The sequence below is a fragment of the Scaptodrosophila lebanonensis genome, unplaced genomic scaffold (genome assembly GCF_003285725.1).
Source record: "Scaptodrosophila lebanonensis strain 11010-0011.00,11010-0021.00 unplaced genomic scaffold, SlebRS2 tig00000043-arrow-pilon, whole genome shotgun sequence".
Classification (NCBI taxonomy): Eukaryota; Metazoa; Arthropoda; class Insecta; order Diptera; family Drosophilidae; genus Scaptodrosophila; species Scaptodrosophila lebanonensis.
In genome coordinates, this window is record NW_022060545.1 from 2644790 (window position 1) to 2662595 (window position 17806).

The 17806-nt window shown below is 36.5% G+C and overlaps 3 protein-coding genes across 5 annotated transcripts; 1 reads left to right on the plus strand and 2 right to left on the minus strand.

Annotated features, from left to right (window-relative positions):
• Positions 1-858: 858 nt before the first annotated feature.
• LOC115622958 (dynein intermediate chain 3, ciliary) lies at positions 859-3027 on the minus strand. Of its 2 annotated transcripts, none has more exons than XM_030517098.1 (5): positions 1957-3027; positions 1715-1893; positions 1322-1559; positions 1039-1262; positions 859-978 (listed from the first exon to the last, which is right to left on the minus strand). In XM_030517098.1, the coding sequence occupies exons 1-5, from the start codon at positions 3025-3027 to the stop codon at positions 960-962; spliced, it is 1731 nt and encodes a 576-aa protein (XP_030372958.1). In that variant the 3' UTR covers positions 859-959. The 2 variants fall into 2 exon arrangements, with proteins under 2 accessions (XP_030372958.1, XP_030372957.1); XM_030517097.1 differs by having other exon boundaries at positions 893-978; positions 1043-1262.
• A 601-nt stretch (positions 3028-3628) lies between these two features.
• On the minus strand, positions 3629-17587 carry LOC115622231 (F-box only protein 25). 2 transcript variants are annotated; one of them, XM_030516129.1, is made up of 5 exons: positions 17341-17587; positions 16311-16631; positions 6379-6668; positions 5778-5959; positions 3629-5707 (listed from the first exon to the last, which is right to left on the minus strand). In XM_030516129.1, the coding sequence occupies exons 2-5, from the start codon at positions 16415-16417 to the stop codon at positions 5231-5233; spliced, it is 1056 nt and encodes a 351-aa protein (XP_030371989.1). In that variant the 5' UTR covers positions 16418-16631; positions 17341-17587; the 3' UTR covers positions 3629-5230. The 2 variants fall into 2 exon arrangements, with proteins under 2 accessions (XP_030371989.1, XP_030371988.1); XM_030516128.1 differs by having other exon boundaries at positions 17303-17587.
• Positions 14771-15769, plus strand: LOC115622233 (tetratricopeptide repeat protein 36 homolog). Its single transcript, XM_030516130.1, has 3 exons — positions 14771-15115; positions 15333-15505; positions 15567-15769. The coding sequence occupies exons 1-3, from the start codon at positions 14800-14802 to the stop codon at positions 15636-15638; spliced, it is 561 nt and encodes a 186-aa protein (XP_030371990.1). The 5' UTR covers positions 14771-14799; the 3' UTR covers positions 15639-15769.
• Positions 17588-17806: the final 219 nt, after the last annotated feature.

Here is a 17806-nt window from a genome sequence, read left to right on the forward strand (position 1 = left end):
TAGACTTATATAGATTAGATTAAATCTATTATCTAATAAGTAGTAAACTATCGTACTTAGACGTCAAGTATGCTTAGTTAAATATGAATGATAACCGTTATACTTTGTTCTGATTGGTAATGAATGTTAACTTATGGGCCCCAAAAAAAGCTTCGGCACTGTATTTATTTATAACGAGCTGTCGACATGGGTTTAAATGTGCTTTACGTTATTCTTCCAACTTAAAAGATACGATACGCTTTAAAAATATTCTTACAAAAGTCTGGAAAATAGGAAATAACTGAATTCTAATTAATAGGTAATTATGTAGATTACATAAGAAGAAAAAAAGCAAAATCTACCACCCGTGGGGGGGAAATTTAATTGCCAGTCGGGCAAGCTTTGTTACGACTCACAGCAGTATGTGGGCAGGCATTTTCCCGGAGATGGAGTTATAGAGAACTGTAATTATACAGTTGAGAGAAAGTAAACCAATACAATCGGAAAATCAATCAATCAATCAAATCCCGAAAAGAATTGTACAAAGCGTGTCCAGTTGTGCATCTGATAAAGATAAATGGAAAGTAATTCCTTATTGGTTCAAGTAACAGAAAAGCCAATCTACATCGCCAGCAAAAATATGGCGCAAAGGTGCCATATGTCAGTTAGTTGTATAAGGATCATAAACTTCCTTGGGCTAGCCTTTTATAAATCCAAGTGCACCCTTTGTGTTGTTGATAGTTGTTGTGATGTAAACATTGAAGTTTAATTACAAAAAATATAGATAGTCGACCTGACCATAATCCGTATATACAGTGTAACGTAATTTGTAGTGCTAAATAAATTTCTAGCATTTAAAAAATCGCTTTCCAAAATATATTATTTTTTTAAACGATTTATTTTTATAATATTGCTTCCTTCTTTCTTTATTTTATAACACCATTTTATATTACAGTTTTGAGTTTTCGGCTTCAGAGACATCAACCTCCTCCGCATCCTCTGCAATAAAAAGAAAATTAGGCTATTTAGAACCACAAGAGGTTGCAGCTTAACGTTCACCTACGCTTTCCACCGGGCAGACGTCGCAGGCGTTCCTGTTCGACAGCGGCAAAGTATTCACTGGCAGCCTGCTCGCAAATGGCTGCGAAGGGCGCCATATTCACTTTTCCATTCAACATCGTCAAATCGGCTTGATCCTGACCGTGAGTGGCTTTCACCTTTAGCTTGCTCTCTCTAGACTTCGCTTCCAGAATCTTTTCTCGGCGATTCTCACGCTCGAACATCTAGAGGACATTAAAGCCAATACAGTGCAATATATTCGCAAGAGAAGCATTATACGTACCGCTGTTAATAGTGGCTTATCGTTTTTAGCTGACATGACCATGTTGTCAGAGACTTCAATCAAGAAAGTTGCGCCCAATTGACTGCCACAACTGACGAACTTACCATTCTCATTGGTTCTTACACAATTCAGCGGTTCATCGCACACTTTAACGGTTAGAACCGGTTCGTTTTGCTGCTGGAGAAGATCCCAGGTGTCCAATACACCGTCCATACGAGTTATGAAGAACTGCGAGACTCTAGAGTGGGAATTTCAAAAAATATGGTTTAAATTATTCCTCTGTATAACATATGGTATACAAAAGTTATCTTATTGGATCAATATTGAGGTTTAATGTGTGAGCCTATAAGCTACACAATTTCGAAGCATCCATAAAATCGAATTTTCACTCACTTGGTATAACTCCATGCTCCATCTGTTAACATGGAGGAACAGCTCTTTGTCCAGATAATAGAGCTTTCGCGACAATCCTCGGACCAAATACGAGCACACCAATCCCCCACGGTTAGAAAGTTCTTCACAAAAGCCGGATTTCGGGTTATGGCATAAACGGGTCCAAGGTGGCACATCATCTGGAGTGAAATTTTTAAGCAAAGTGATCTTTGAATGATGAGAATTCCAACAAGGCCACCTACCCTAATTTGTATCTTCTCCGTCGGCGTTTTGCCCTTGCGATTACACGAGAACAACATACCCATTTCTGTGCCCGTCATAAATCTCGTCGGTATCGTAGTCTCATACTCTAAGACCGAGATGCCGTATGAGCGTGATAAATCTTGTTCATCACTTCTAACGGGGTCCATAAGCAGTCGATCGTGCGGTTCGCTCAGTTTCCGCGTATCCCACCACAGAACCTGGCCATCGGACGAGCCAGAAAAGAACTCCGTTCCGCTCTTTGAGTTGTTCCACAGCACCGAGTTAACTGGATCCCGATGACAAACCTCACGTTCGCTTATCATGACCGGATTCTTACCGTAACGCGTATCCCAAGCAGCCACCTGACCATTGTACATGCCGCTTACCAGGCTTGTTGGATCTTTCTGGTTGTACTCAAGACATACGCAGGACACCTTTGGTTCCAGGGCCAGAAATGGTTCATTTGGGTTTTCTACATCCCAGATGTAGGAGCTACACTTCTGACCGATTTTGTCGCCCTGGAATTTCATGTCACAGTGACTGACCGCTATTTTTATGCCACCGTCCGGAGACCAAGACAGATGTTTAACTGGGACTTTTATAGGATTGGGATCTCGATAGACGTTTACAGTACGGGATTTGCATGGTTCTGGCAAAGGAGCCGGATCCAAGTTCTCAAAGTAGTTTTCGTAAATGTTGACTGCATTGTTTTGGTAAATGTAGTGCTCCATTGGCTTTGTCAGGTTCATAACCTGAGTAATATAATTCTCATCCTTCTCGATCTTGCGTTTGTAGCGCACCGTCTGTTCAGGATCTTGCATATTAATGTCCTTGGGCCATCCTCCTTCATTGTGGGTAATACCAGTGCTCTTGTAGGTTGCACGTTCCGTATTGGCCACACTGAGCGATGTCTGGCCCGCATATTGTGTAACACGGTCAACGGGGTTTTTCAGAATAAAATTCTTCACCATCTCGGGATTCGAGTTCTCGCTAAACACCACATCATCTTTGTCTTCGAAATGGACACGTGCCCCAAACGTACGTCTTTCCTTTTTATAAATATATTCCATTGCATCAAATCAACTAAAAATTTTAACTGCGATGTATAAGCATATAAGCTGACTTGGCTGAGTACCATCAGGGCAACAACTGTTTTATCAATAAGGGGTTCGATTCGGGTTGGCAACGTTGTCGACTCTTCCACCCCCCTTTAGGGTTTTACGTAGTATTCGGCTTTAAGCCAAAAATGTTGGTTAATATAGCTGGATAGACTGTTGTATAAATATTATACATGTTGAAGGAAACTAATTCTAAATTTCAATTTAAAAAATTTAAAGAATTTTCAAGTATAGGTTTGAAAAACAAAACAAGTCAAAGTAATTGTTTTTATCAGTCTCTGGCCTCAAATAGAAATATGTAGTACTGGCACTGGTTCTCAGATACCCATACATATATATGTATATCGCCCAACACAGATATTTTTTGATAATTTTGTATTCTGAAAATTAACAATCCTACTTCTTGTTGTTGATTAATGAACCCATTTCCCTAACATCGAGTTAAATGGACATAAAAAACGAGTAAGTAGCTTACTCATTATATTAAAGAGTCGAAAAAACCAAAAGAGGTTTGCTAGTTTTATGGGGATGTAAAAAGAAACACATAGCAGCATAAACGTTTAAAATGTATTTTCTGTTAGCTTCATTTATTTATTTAAGTGTTTTTACTTTAGTAGATAGTAATTATTTTTATTTTCTCAAAGAAGCATTGTGTCTTTTCTCTGACTAAAGACAATACAAATGAATTAGTTCAATATTGTATTTACATATAAATATTCTATTTAGCTCTGATTGCTTAAACCTAAGCAAATAACCAATGAATTGAAATACTTTACAAAATTCACATAAAACAAGGACATCGATAGCCAAATCCAGGACTTTATTTGAAATTAATATTGAAGATTGCTTTTCATTTTTGCTTGAAGTAGTGCTGTTGTTCCTTTAAAACAGTTTAAAACAATATGTAACCAATTTTAAAATATATTTAGATTCTATTATCTTATGACAACATATCGCATTTATTTCGATTCCCGTAATTTATTTAATTAAGCATGGATTTTAACTCTCTTATATATATATGTGTATATTTATCGATCTGTATTCAATATGTTTTACTTTTCCGTTTGGCTTTCAATTTTTCTTATTTATTAAATCATTTTGAAGGTGTATTCGTTTCTAGCTTTGTTTTTTGCAACATCACATGATTTTTGTTTTAGTTTGTAAAGATATTTGTTTGTGTTTTTTTGTTTCTGCTTTATTTTTTTTATTTTAGCATCAACTGTAAATTGATATTCCGTGTTTGGTTTTTGATTGGGCAGGGGAGATTTCAACTCATTAAAATAGCACCAAAAGCAGCTGCTACAAACAAACTACACTTAAACGCTAATAGACAATAAAATTTCATATGCAAACTCATCGTTATGTGAACTAAATTTATTTGTAAAATAGTTCTTCATTTGACAATATTTAATTCCACTGTTGTTGTTGACTAAGCTGACAAAATCTTCGTATTGTGTGGCAGTTTGTTTATCATTTGTTGATTTCTCAACGGAGTTTTCATGTGAATTTGTTGCTTTCCTGTAGTCAAAAACCAATTCTAACACAAATTTAAAAGATGTATGACTAACAATTCATGAAGCTTCCTTTAAAAACATACATTTATGACATGTGCATGCTCTCGAGTTGGTTGACTAAGAATGTTTTGGTGGAAAAGACTGGGATTCTAATATTATTCCTTAAATCTCGAGACCCTTCTGATTTCTGACAAGTAAATGGAATCTGATAGAAATGAATACTACTGGGAGTTAACTGATAATCTTCGATAGCTTGTTGGTTTTTATAAAAAGAGTATGAACAGTCAGACAATGTATGTTTTGATCTTTTCGCTTAATGATGATAACTAAATAGTATAGAACCTAGAAATGTCGTTCTTGTGGACAAACAAGTACTTTGCTTTAAAACTCTATCACTTTGCTTTCTATTCCCCGATAAAACTTTAACATGCACATAAAAACTCTCATACGCCTAAAACAGTGTCAACATCATCCGCATCATCGGCATCATTATCTGAGCACCACATCATAATCTCTCTCTCACCCTTCCCATGTTTAGCAGCAAATTCATGCATTCATTTCACAACGCGCTTTAAAAATATCTATGTATCTCTTTGTCTCTCTCCCTTGGTCAGTTTGCATTCCATGATGTCCGGTCCAACTTACAACGAAAAATACTTTAAGAACTGTGCTGGCGGCACCGGTTGTGCAAGCGCCAATTGTCCGCCCGCCTCCTCAACGCGCTGTTTGTAATCGGGACTCTGGTCCACAATACAGGGGTGCCCATCGGACGGCCAGAAGAGGCAGCAGCAGGAGCGACAGAGTGCCAACACCTCGGCAAACTGATAGTCTTCGTTTACGCCATAGGTTCGTCGCAATTGATGATAGATTTGCTTCCAGTCTTTGATCTCGCCCATCTGCTTGAACTTGTCCAGATCCAGTATGGTGTTGATCTGGCGTTGATTGAAGTGGAAACGGGTCAGTTCGCGCCAGATGCGCTGCTCTGATACAAGCTTGGCCATGGTATCCCATGCCTGGGCAGCCGACTCCAGATCCCGATGATCGGCAATACAGAGAATTATTTCCCGTACACATTCCTCGGGCAGCTCGTGCAGCTTTGGCCGAACCTTCGGATCAGGCTGTAATTAAATATGAAGTTATTGTTTAATGTGATGAAATGTGAAATGAAGCAAACACATTGCAACTCACTTCCTTAATCTCGATTTGACTAGCCACGTGTTGGATCCGTTTGATCGTTGCCATGTGTTCCTTCCATAGATAAGTGCTGCCCAGTGGCTTGCCCCAGCATTTTTGGTTTTCTTGGTTGACAATATGATCCAGTTTCAGTGCCAGGCCGCGCAGTACATTCGGATGTTGCTGACTGTCGTTCACTGTGCAATTTCAAAGATGGGAGAGTTAAAGTTTGTACTAAATATTTAAAGTCGTTTAAATATAAGGTTCAGTGCAAGAGGTGCTTTCATTTTGAATGGTTTGAGTGCGTAAAATGGAAGTGAGTTTTCCACCACAAGTTTCCGCTATCTCCATTCCACAATAAGTTTTTACTATGTCCATTTGTATAATTCTTTATAACTCCTATATGTATAGTATATCCCTGATGAATTGATTTGCAAAATGAAGTATATTTTTGCAGATAGGCTGGACGAAAATATTGAGATGCTCTGACAGGAACGATGACAGCGGAAACATGTAGTAAAGGGAATGATTATGCACAGCTTTAAGCATTTTCGACTATCGAATGATCTAGTTAACTCAATCGAAAGAGATTAAAATTACAATCGCCATTACTTACCATGGGAGGCCACCTCCTCGACCATTTGAAGCAATTGGCGCTGCGCACTGCCCGGCAAACTGGCTATGCCCTTGTTGGACACCAGCAGCAGAAATGCGCATATGTAGTGGAAACGTTTACGATCGCGCACGGAGCGCCGGAAGTCCAGCCGCTTGACTGCCTCGGTCAGCCCATTGAAACCGGCTATCTCACGCGTGCAACGGATCGTGATGTGGCAGTGTGGCGGCATGCCGCCCGCTTCCTCCGCACTGGCGACCACTGAGTCGTCGTAGCTCCCCTCTGAGCTATGGCTGAAATGAAATGAATAAAAAAAAAAAAACATATCCAGTTGGCAATGAAGCAAGTGATCAAAATTGTTGTTGGGAAACGTTAGTGTCTGACTGTCCGAATAGCTGTGTCTGTCGGTCTGGCAATTTTCGAATTGGGTAATAGTTGCAATTATTATTTGAAACTTGGCGTGTGTTTGGTGTTTATTGCTTAAAGTTTTTCTTTTTTAGTTGTTGTAAGCGAATGTGGACTGCTTTTTAAGAGGCGGAAGCTTAGAGGTTTATGGTGTTTGTCTGTGTGTGACTGTTGGGTGTGGAAACAATTTAAGTTCGCTGTAAAATGTTGGACGTTGTGGAATGTTTGCAATTTGGTGAGAGGTGCAGCAACAACTATGTGGGAACTGAACTCTGATTTGTAATGAAATTATCAACGTTCATAAATAATCAACATTCGGAGAATACCCATTGTTAAGAAAACAAAATAATAGTTGATTCTTTTTTAACGTTCAGATATCAAATTTGGATCGAATTTGATCGAAAAAGTACTATGATTGCTAAGAAAATATATATGCAACTATATAACTTAAAGTGGAAGAAAAAAACCGCCACCAAGATGTTTCAATCAAGCATTTTATGAGCAATAATGAAACATGGTTCTATCCATGTTTCCAAACAAATCAATGGATTGACAGAAAATCCAGAATTGCTTTTTATGATAGGGAAAACTGGAGAAGTAAATTTGATAATAATCTTAAGACGGGGAACACAATGAATGACGTCTAAGTGATGAAAACATGAAAAATAATCCAATTGGTCAAAAACAATGGAAGCCATAGAAAGTATTGCTTCTTCATATATGATGTTCGCCAGATTTAGACATGACCATGAAGTCTATTGATGATAACTACAAGTAGTAGACTAAAGCTATTCAACTTCAAGAAACGTGTAATTTCTAAAGAATAGAAAATTCAAAATATGTGTTTTCCCCAATTTGTTGTGCTAGCTTCGGTTCTTCTAGACCCCCTCGTTCAGTAGTCTGCCTATGCAATTATCATAGCTCCGTGCCATATCAGCTAGTCTGATGGCCCTAAAAGGATTAATAATACTTGTAATGTTGTCAAAATAGTCGGATCCACTTATTGAGGTTTGGTGCGATGGCAATTAAAAGCCAATTACTCTGGGCAAATGTAGGCAATTAGGAAAATGTGAGCTATCATATGAACATGACTATTTATGTATGTCCGTACGTATGTGTGTACACGTATTTAAAACCATGTGGGCTGACCTAGTTTAATGTGAAATTGAAAAGCAAACGTTCAAGGACACACCCTCGCCATATGAGCAACCTCTGAATGGTCAAGGCATATCGACCTGTCCGGCAGCCCAAAACTGAAGCAGGTGCCTGCCATGTTGGTACCATGTCCTTGTGGTCTCTTCACCTAGCTAAATGAACGGTTCCCTAACTAAGCGATTAAGGCGTTTTAACTTCGTTAAGTTCAAGCTGAGAGCTGACACAGCTGTTTGGCTGCTGTGATGTTGGACTGTGCAACAATTTGTTGCATCATCAAGATGAAACAAAAGGACCTCTTCGTCCTACTTAGTGCCAAGCTCAGCCAAGTGAAAGATGTGAGCACATGCATGCGACAAAAGTAGAACAAAACTGGCGAAAGTTGGCAGAGCATGGCTGGCGGCTTCGATGATAAAAGTAGGTCAACACTTTTATTGGACAACATCCGAGCCCACAATTGTGCACAACACACACAGATACACAAATATATGTACATGACTGTATTTAAATAATTTTAGACATTGCCATTTTTGCACAATTTCATTGAAACAAATGAGAACAAGCTTGTTAGTTTTAAATTTTGCAGGATGTTTCAGCAAAATATATATTGCGAGTACCTTAATATAATTCAAAGCTTTTGAACTTAACCGAATTTTTCAACAGTGCAAATAAATTCCTCAGATAAGTTAGTGATAGTAAAACTATTTATGGTACTAAAATCTATATCTTCTATGTAATCCACTACATGAGTCTCCAGAAAGCAGATATCTTACATGGACACATGGATTAAATGGACCGCGATTAAGGTTTGCAAATATCGTAAATGTGGAATTAAATGAAATAAAAAATTTTCTATCTATATATTCCTTAACTGTTCGTCTGGTTGTTCCCGGGTCATTTCACTAAATACAGAGAATATGTACATAGTTGTAGTTTATATATATAAATATATGCATACAAACACTGTAATGTCTCTGACCGCATATGGCTGGCCAAATGGCAAATAAAATTCCCCCGACGGGTCGAAGGCATTATTAGACGTTATTGTATAGTTTTTTCATAGGCTTTCTTATCTTTTAAGTTGAAATTATAACGTTGTGTTATTAAATATCTTTATTTTATAATATTATATGATAATATTTGAATATTTTGTATCGACAGCACTATTTGTTGATTTTCTAAATAAATAAATAAATTATTATGGATTATTTTCCTGGAATTAAGCTGTAGTTACGCCTCTCTTAATGATTTGCCAAATTCGTAATATGAAATTGAATTTTAAAATGGTTTTATAGCATTGTTTTCTTTACACGAACGAGTCGATTAAAACTTCGTCATAATATATATTTGGAATACAGGATATTCCAGCTCAAACAAGGATAAGTTTTTGTTTTTTTGATGAACCTCTAAGAGTGCAATTCGACTACCGTTTGAAGAAGAACTTTATTTCTGTCGGCTAAACGTTTTAAAGTTAATATTAAATTATGAGAAAACATATTTTCCGCAAATGTCACTCTCCCATAGATCAGAAACTGAAGTTTTATAATATAGGAATTGAGGTGGAACCTTGAGCTACTAAAGCCGTTGCCAGCGCATGCTTACACACATACACACACATATATATATACACACAAACTATCAGACAGAGAGGCATACTTTTGACTAAACTTGACCGAGTTTAGCGCCCACCGCTAGTAAGGGCATCTGTTTGTAAAAATTGGTTTTTGTGCCTGTGTGTGTGTTCGAGTTGCGCATTTGCGTGAGTTCAGCTTTGCGGTTAAAGTTTCCAAGGCTGGGGGGAGGTATGGAAAGCAGGCTGCAGTCGATTGTACGGCTCAACGCGTCCTTCGGAGCTTTGGAGTCATTTCAGTGGCACAAGGTTGCAATGCGTTTATAATGAGAAATTAAAATGCGCAATTTGTTGAAAGAGAAATTTGCTCTCCCAACACCTACCTTCAATCACTACAAGTCCCATTGCTCCACTGCAATGGTCGGGCAACCTGTCATCAGAGTTCGAGCTGTGATTGGTTGCGTCTAAATTCGGAACTCTTTCGAATTTCTATGAAAAATTTATGTCCCACTCGACTACCAAGTAAGTTATTGTTGTAGTCGAAATGCTTCCGCCTTTTCTTTATACCAAGGTATATATAAATATTTATCTAAAAGCCAAAAATAGTTCTTCTGCGCACAATTGTTAGTTTTTTTTTCGGATGCCTTCTATCCTTTTGATTCTGTCAAAAATCACCTCAAGTGACTTTTTCCGTAAGCATATTTTCCACGGCGCTCTGCTGTGTTTAACTCAATAGGTTCCTATCCTATGGTTTCAAATAAATGTGTTATGAGTGTTAGACGAATGCTGTCGCTTATCGCTTGGGTGCTAGAAGTTTAAGTAGCGATATCGCACTTTTGACACACTTTTGATTTATGAGAATACATTTGAATATTTTAAAGGCGCAATTCTATTGTAATTCTATTGTGAGTATAGGGGTAGTGGGGCCCTGGATATAACATAATTTTATAAACTGCTGCTGAAGCTAATTATTATTATACAATTTACAAATAAATAATCACATCGGAAGAAGACACACAAAAAACTTCTTCTTTATAAATAAATATAGTACATATACGTAATGGACGCTCTGTTTCAATGTCTAAATTGAACATGAACATTTCATAATCGAACTCAGCAAGTGCACTGAAATACATTTGAAAAACTTGGAACTCATTGCTGGTGCCGTGCGGCGGCGTTCCAAGCAAATGCACAACTCAATTAAAAATTCAATTACCGAATTCCCCGCCATTAGATAATGCACGAAATCATAATTAAAAATTTCGAATTGCATAAAAAGCACAATCAAAGTGCACAGGCGGACACAAGCCCACTTTCACTGCACTGGCCGATGAACATTTGTTTCTCTTTTACACTGTACGACTATTCCGCACACACTTCCAGCGCACAATCACGATCAAATAGTATAACAATAACTACAACTACACCGATCAACAAAGCTATGGTGTGAAAGGGGTACGCTCTGGACAAGCAATTACCAGTTTGAGCAAAATACCAAATTTATTCATTAACGCAAGAAGATGGTATCTAAAATAACGGTCAGACAGGCAAATCATTTGGACAAAAATTCCACATCACCAACCCGATTAAAAATGATATATTTTTTTATTGAAAACCCTTTATATATAGTATTAATTGGATGCCTTCTTGTGCAAATAATTTGCCTGCTTGACCATAGATAAAGTATTTATTAAAATATTAAGGGATACTGATTTATGTAATTTTTTTTTTTTTTTAATTTTCTTGTTTTTATATAACAATGCAACGATTATTTGTACAGTAGCTTCCAGTTTGCTGATAAGTTCATTTTCCAGTTGAACAGTGTATCTTTATTATGAACATTAATCATTTCTCTACTCTTATTGCGCAGGTACTAATAGATACACACACTTATATACATATTATATATATATGTCTGCATATGGACATATACTCGTACAATTCTCCTCGCACCCAGTGCACTGGAGCTTATCGGGGAAAAACATTTGAGGCCAATCGAAAGCAAAACCCATACAAAGCCACCAAGCAGTGCAAGAAATTACGCGGAGCGCGTAAAATGAGTTTTGAATATGCATTTGCGAAATCATTTTTCCGATTTCGTCTTTTTGTTTGACCTAACGGTAATGACACACCGGACTGGGTTAACTTTCTGGTACGCGTGTGTAGCGGATTTGCTCACCGATGGTATAGATGGCGCCACTAATAGCTGAATAGAAGTACAGTTAATTCAACACTAATCATCTTTATTCAGGGTTTAATTCTCTTTAAGTTTAAAGAATAGGATAAGGTGTTGCAATTAAACGAAACTCGTGGAGGATTTTCAATATATTATCGACTTGAACCAACTATGATGCCCAAATAATCAGCTTTAATCAGAATTAAATCAATTATGAACATTACTAATGAGGTGATCATTGTTTATAATTTGGCTGGCTAGCCTCAATTAAAAGCAATGTTTTTATGGTCCTTTTAATCTATATTGCAATTGCCTGTATTTAAAAATTTTCAGCAATCTAATTGATATTACAAGTGCGTAATTAACCTCTCGGTTTATCTGGTTGTATTTTTCATAAGCATAATTTTTATTAAAATTGTTTAACCAGTCATTTTAACTTTAATCAGTTGTGATTAATTAATATAAAATACAAGCATTTCCATTAAGTGCTTTTTTCTTATTGTGAGTATTGTATTATTATACTGGAATACACTAGCTTCGAATGTCCAAAGGTTTACAGATGGAATTATAAGAAGCGAATTTTATTTTTATAAAAAGGCAGTTCACCAAGTGAATGAGACGAGCTATTCATATCCTATAATCAAAAGTCGGATACTTTCAGTGTTCTTCTATGTTGCTTATACTAGTTTTTTCCAAGATGGACAGCGACACGTGATATCTTTTATTTCTTTCGACGCGTGTTTTGACTAAAATTAGACTAAAGACTTGGCCCGCTTCGTTCTTCGCCTAGCGGTGCCCATTTTTAGAAAAATTTATGCGCATTCGTGTCGAAAAAAGGTCAAACACACAAACTTAAAAATAGCAGAGCGAATTGCGGTCGCACTCAAGATCGGGCCGTAGCTGCAACTCCCAATCTTTACGAGTATGCGCCATGTGGCTCTACATTTAATTTGTTTAATTTTCGTAGAGAAAGGTAAATGAACGCTAGATGGTGACGTCGTTGAGTGATTTATACTCATATAAAAAATCACGTGGTCGTCGACATGGGGGTATGGTCTGAAGGCAGTACCAGGCCCCAGGTTGAGTCTCCGTTTTTCGAAGTTGTTGCCTCGCCGGTTGCAATGCTCTGCCAACAACACCAGCAAATGAGACTCGCTACAGTTTCTTTGTCTTGGGCGCTATTTTTGAACAGCTCTAGATAATTGCGAGCGACTTTTATCTGTGAGCGACGCAAACGAAAGCAAAAATAAATAATAAATGACAAGACTAAAAAACCTTTATTGGGAATGGAAATAATAAAACGTAACTTTGTTGCTCTTTAATTGGCAATAAATTTGGCCTAAACGAACAAAGCACAAAACTATATATGTATGTATAATAATTACTAGAGTTTTAACAGCAACAAAATTAAGTTAATAAAAGGGGATAGAATTGTAAGATTGCTCAACCTGAAAATATTATATTTAAGAATAAAATGATTTCGTTTTTTTAATTACATACGTGTATAAATATCTAAAATAAAAAAGGTTGAGATTAAAAAAACACTATTGCATTCGTTTCCCTATTGTGGGGTATCTTTTTTGTTCCAGGAATTGAATGGTTTTATAATTCCTTTTGTGTTACTAGTGTTACCCATTTCGTATAACTGACTTGAGATTTCATTATGGAGATTTTTGAAAACAATATTTATAATTGATCACCTAAGCTATGATAAAAATAATTTCAAACTATCCCAAAGAATCTCTTAATTTTCAAAATTTGAGCTGCTGGCGAGCTACTTGTGTAATTGTGTTAACCTTGAAAGGTTTATTTTACCGCTGATAAGGTATGTAAATATCGATACGAACGAATCAGTCGCCCATTATCTGGGGCTGATTTGATCAAGTATAGCTAAAAAAAAACGAAAGAATGGTAAAGTCTTTTAAAGAAGTTACTCAGGCCATGCAACATTATTTCAATGCCAAAATTTTAAGCCGCTATAAACACGTATCTTTAAAGTTTGAACGAGCGTATACATACATATAGTATATATATGTATGTATTTACGAGTTTAGTTTCCCTTGCACTAACGATCTATGTATAAACAAACTACTTGAACAAAGCAAATCGTTGGATAATTGTTTAACCTCTCTTTCCCTTCCCCAAGCTAAAGCTAAAGCTATGTAGCTTTGGTTTCACAAGTGCAAAGTTGAGGCAACCAAAACAAAATCATATAAAAACGACACAATAATTGTTGAGTAAAAAAAAGACAAAAGAGCACACAACAGAAAAACCTATTCCGGTATAAAATGCCCATGAATATGTTTATAAGCAAGCCATTGAAATTTATGATTTGCTCTTTCAAAATCGAGTGTTTAGTTTTTTTGTTCATGGCATTAAAATCGCGGGTCAGTGGCTAACGAACCTATGCATAGACGTTATCGGTGAAGCAAACCCGACTTTTTAATTCGCATGTAAATAAGCTGAACTATCGAAAGAGCTACTGGATGAGCAACAATTGGGACTGATATTGTTGTAGCAAAAGTATAAATTTCCCAATTGCCATATATGTATGTACAATGGTTTGGAGAATGATCCAAAAATGCATCGATAAAATTAAATCTAGATGGTTAATCTATTATAAGTACCGATAATGGGAAGCATCATGACTATGTATGTAGTTGAAACCCTTTCACAGTGAACGATATAGATAATTTTAAAAACACCTAAATATGGCGCAATTAGAGATACCATCGTTTTGTGACTCATTCCCGACATTTGTTTTGTGAACTATATTCTGGCTGAAGGCTTATCAAACTAAGTGGATGTGAAAGCAAAAAGATCGATTACGAATAACTTGATTTTTTAACTAATAATGCCTTTCTATGTATAATATGTGGTGATGAAATGAAACTGGAATTGTTTTTATAACATTTCAGGTTTTTAAATATCGAAATACCTATTTCTTACAGTGCATATTGAACAATAATATTTACTACAGATTTATTGTTTATTCTGTATGCGTAAACTCAGAAACCGGCTAAACAAGGTGATTTGCATAGAACATTACTAGTATTTTGATTTGGATAACCAACTGGGTTTAGTTCGCACTTGAAACACGGGTTGATAAGACGCTTTAAGAATGCCGCAAGCAAATCTAAAACTTAGTGCTCATGACCGACAAGTATTGGATTCGATATTTAATCCATTGGAGCTTACATCTACCTGTGGCGATGTCTCTGTTCCAGCCGATGTCACCGAACTGGTCGATGTGGAACCACAAACCGAGGCAACGAAAGCATCTAGAGAATTGGAATTAGAAGCAGTGTATCTCACAGAACAGGGCCAATTGGAGCAGGCATTGAAAAAATTCGATGACGCCTTAGAGTTGGCACCTAATCGAGCCTCAGTACTAAATAATAGAGCGCAGGCGCTGCGTTTGGTCAAACGAGATGAGGGTGAGAAGTGAAAGTTAATAATACCATACGGTATGGGTTTGATTGGTTAGAAACTACTACATATTTATTATACAGAAAGCAATTACTCTGTATGGAAGATAAAAAAATGATTATTGGATAGGGGTGCCTTTTATTGAATCGAAAATATTCAAATATATATGAGCATTCGAATGTAGAAATGGCTTTTAAAATAGTTTTTTACGACACTTATTTTCAGATGCACTTTCGGACTTAAATCAAGCCATTGAATTGGCAAATGAACAACTAAAAACCAAGTGTCATGCCCATTGCCAACGTGGAATTTTATATAGAAAACTGGACAATTTGGAGGCAGCCCGTAAAGACTTTGAAGTAGCTGCGCAACTAGGTAGCAAATTTGCTAGGGAACAGGTAATTTATATAGCCCTTGGAAAATTCTAAGAACCTTATTTTTGAACTTTCTACTCGACAGCTTGTAGAGATAAACCCCTTTGCTGCGCTCTGCAATCAAATGCTACGACAAGCCTTCAATCAACTTAAATGAACCTGATGATTAAAGTGAATTATTCATTTCTAAACTGAATTCGAACTGCGCTGTAAATAGATATTGGGACACTGCTAAAATATGTACGTGTATATGATATGATTTTCTTCTAAGGGAAATATAAAATAGTTAAATTTTTGTTATTAAAATTGGGCGATTCATACAATTTATTCTAAACTTAAAAATATATTATTTCATATGTATAATACATACATTCATATACATATATGATTTGTTAATATCTTAAAACAAAAATAAGTCTAAAGAACCAAAAGAGATACACAGATCTGAGATCTGTCGTAGTGCCCAATTCCATATTTGATATCTGCAGCAGTATTATTAAAAATAACATTGGCATGATAAGCAAAAAACTAAATAATAATCATGTACATAAAAGTAGTACGTACATACGAGTATATCTACTATAAAAAATTAATATTTTGGTCCTGCTAACTAAGGCATTAATGTATGTACATATATGCATACATATATATTATTCAGTTTTGTAACTTCGTCACTGTGCACCTTCGGTCGAGAGTTACGATTTCATATTATAAACATAATATTAGGCAGATTACACATGCCCATACCTCATTCAAAAATGTCTATTGTTCAGAGATTTTGTTCGCATTGTCATTTGTTATCGTAATAATCCACATTGTGTCAACTCACCGTTTTCGTTTGCCGACGCATTCGAGTACCTTTTTGCGCTCCCATCCCTCCTCGGTTTTAACCCACGCCTCACCAGGTGATCGCCAATCTTTCGAAATGAACGCCATTGATGATTGACACGGGTTGTTGGCCCTTTGGTGTGCTTTGGAGCTTTGTTTTTATAGGTTTGGATGCACTAATTATTGAATTCTGTCTTTTTCAGCGTAAATTGCAAAATTTAGCTGTATTATTTTATTTTGTATAATTATTATTTGTATTGTGTAAGTGTAACGGACGGCAGTTTACGAAACACGTTTTAGTTGGCAGCTCACTCGATATTGGCTGTAAAAGAGAATTTGTTTTCATCAATTCATGCAATTTTCAATAGCAGCTATAGAACTGCAAAAATGTGTTGCGCATTTTCCAAGTCTATGAAAATGTTCCACCTTTCTTCGTTCCTACCCCAAACCGCAACAAGCATTACGAATAATTCGAAAAAAGCCAAAACAAAAACACATCCAAATAAAGGCAAACGCAAGCGTCGCGGAGAGCGTTGCTGAGAGAGGCGACCAGCTGTTGTTGTTGGTGCTGCGCGAGGGGAGCACGGGGCGCTTGGCTCAAGTGGAGCACCAAAGCGTGTGTTGTTTTGTTGTCTACGCTGTTCGTGTGTATGTATGAGTGTGTGTACAAACGTGGAACTTTAGGTACACAGCTGATTTCTGCAATTACGCGTTTGTTTTTCTTTGTTATTGTTATTTTGGTTAAATTTTTAACTAACTTTTCACACTTTCAGCGACGTTGAGTTTGTTATGGCACAAGTTAGTTTTCGTTTTTCTTTCAATTCCGCATTGAACACTTTTTAAGACACCACAATTTTTCTGAACAATATTTTTTTTTTTGCGGAAATAAAATTTTAGCTTAAAATGCATATATGTATACGTATATAAATTACATATGTATGTATGTATGTACGTTTCAACATTTAATTTTAATTTTCGATATGAAATACGCACTTGGAAATCCAACTGGCAAATAGTATGTACGTAATTACTTTAATTTATTTCCAAGCTGTCTTTGCTCGGTAGTGCCTGCCCCCACTTTGATGGCTGTTTGTAAAATTGTAGCACTCAACAGCAGAAACAAAAACGCTTAGTAAGTTTTCACGTTGCTCGGGCTACCAACAAAATGGAACTGAAAAGCAAGCACAGCGCTACAATAAGAGGAAAACTAAGCAGCGACTGCGACTGCGAAGTGCGCCAAAGTCAACGGCTGAACAGTGGTTCGAGATCAAACTGTATGGTAAATTCTGTATGTTTTTGAGATGCATGAAAAATATTTTATATTTTTACATTAGGTCGAACCGGTAATATATTTATTTATTAAATCTATTTAAAACAATAATTAAAAATTTTTTGTTTACTTTTAACGCTCGAAGTGGTGTTCGTTGAGTGTAATGCGTAGTGTGACCGTTGTAAAAAAAAAGAGTACCAAAACTTGAACAATTTATATGTGAATAA

Excerpts from the sequence above, each read along its gene's own strand:
- LOC115622958 (XM_030517097.1), bottom strand. The coding sequence starts at position 3,027 with ATGGAATATATTTATAAAAAGGAAAGACGTACGTTTGGGGCACGTGTC. Across the intron at positions 1,560-1,714 it reads GGAGCATGGAGTTATACCAA|AGTCTCGCAGTTCTTCATAA; the intron begins GTGAGTGAAAAT and ends TTCCCACTCTAG. Across the intron at positions 1,263-1,321 it reads ATAAGCCACTATTAACAGCG|ATGTTCGAGCGTGAGAATCG; the intron begins GTACGTATAATG and ends AATGTCCTCTAG.
- LOC115622233 (XM_030516130.1), top strand. The coding sequence starts at position 14,800 with ATGCCGCAAGCAAATCTAAAACTTAGTGCTCATGACCGACAAGTATTG. Across the intron at positions 15,116-15,332 it reads TTTGGTCAAACGAGATGAGG|ATGCACTTTCGGACTTAAAT; the intron begins GTGAGAAGTGAA and ends ACTTATTTTCAG. Across the intron at positions 15,506-15,566 it reads GCAAATTTGCTAGGGAACAG|CTTGTAGAGATAAACCCCTT; the intron begins GTAATTTATATA and ends TCTACTCGACAG.
- LOC115622231 (XM_030516129.1), bottom strand. The coding sequence starts at position 16,417 with ATGGCGTTCATTTCGAAAGATTGGCGATCACCTGGTGAGGCGTGGGTT. Across the intron at positions 6,669-16,310 it reads TGCGTCGGCAAACGAAAACG|CCATAGCTCAGAGGGGAGCT; the intron begins GTGAGTTGACAC and ends ATTTCATTTCAG. Across the intron at positions 5,960-6,378 it reads CGAGGAGGTGGCCTCCCATG|TGAACGACAGTCAGCAACAT; the intron begins GTAAGTAATGGC and ends GAAATTGCACAG.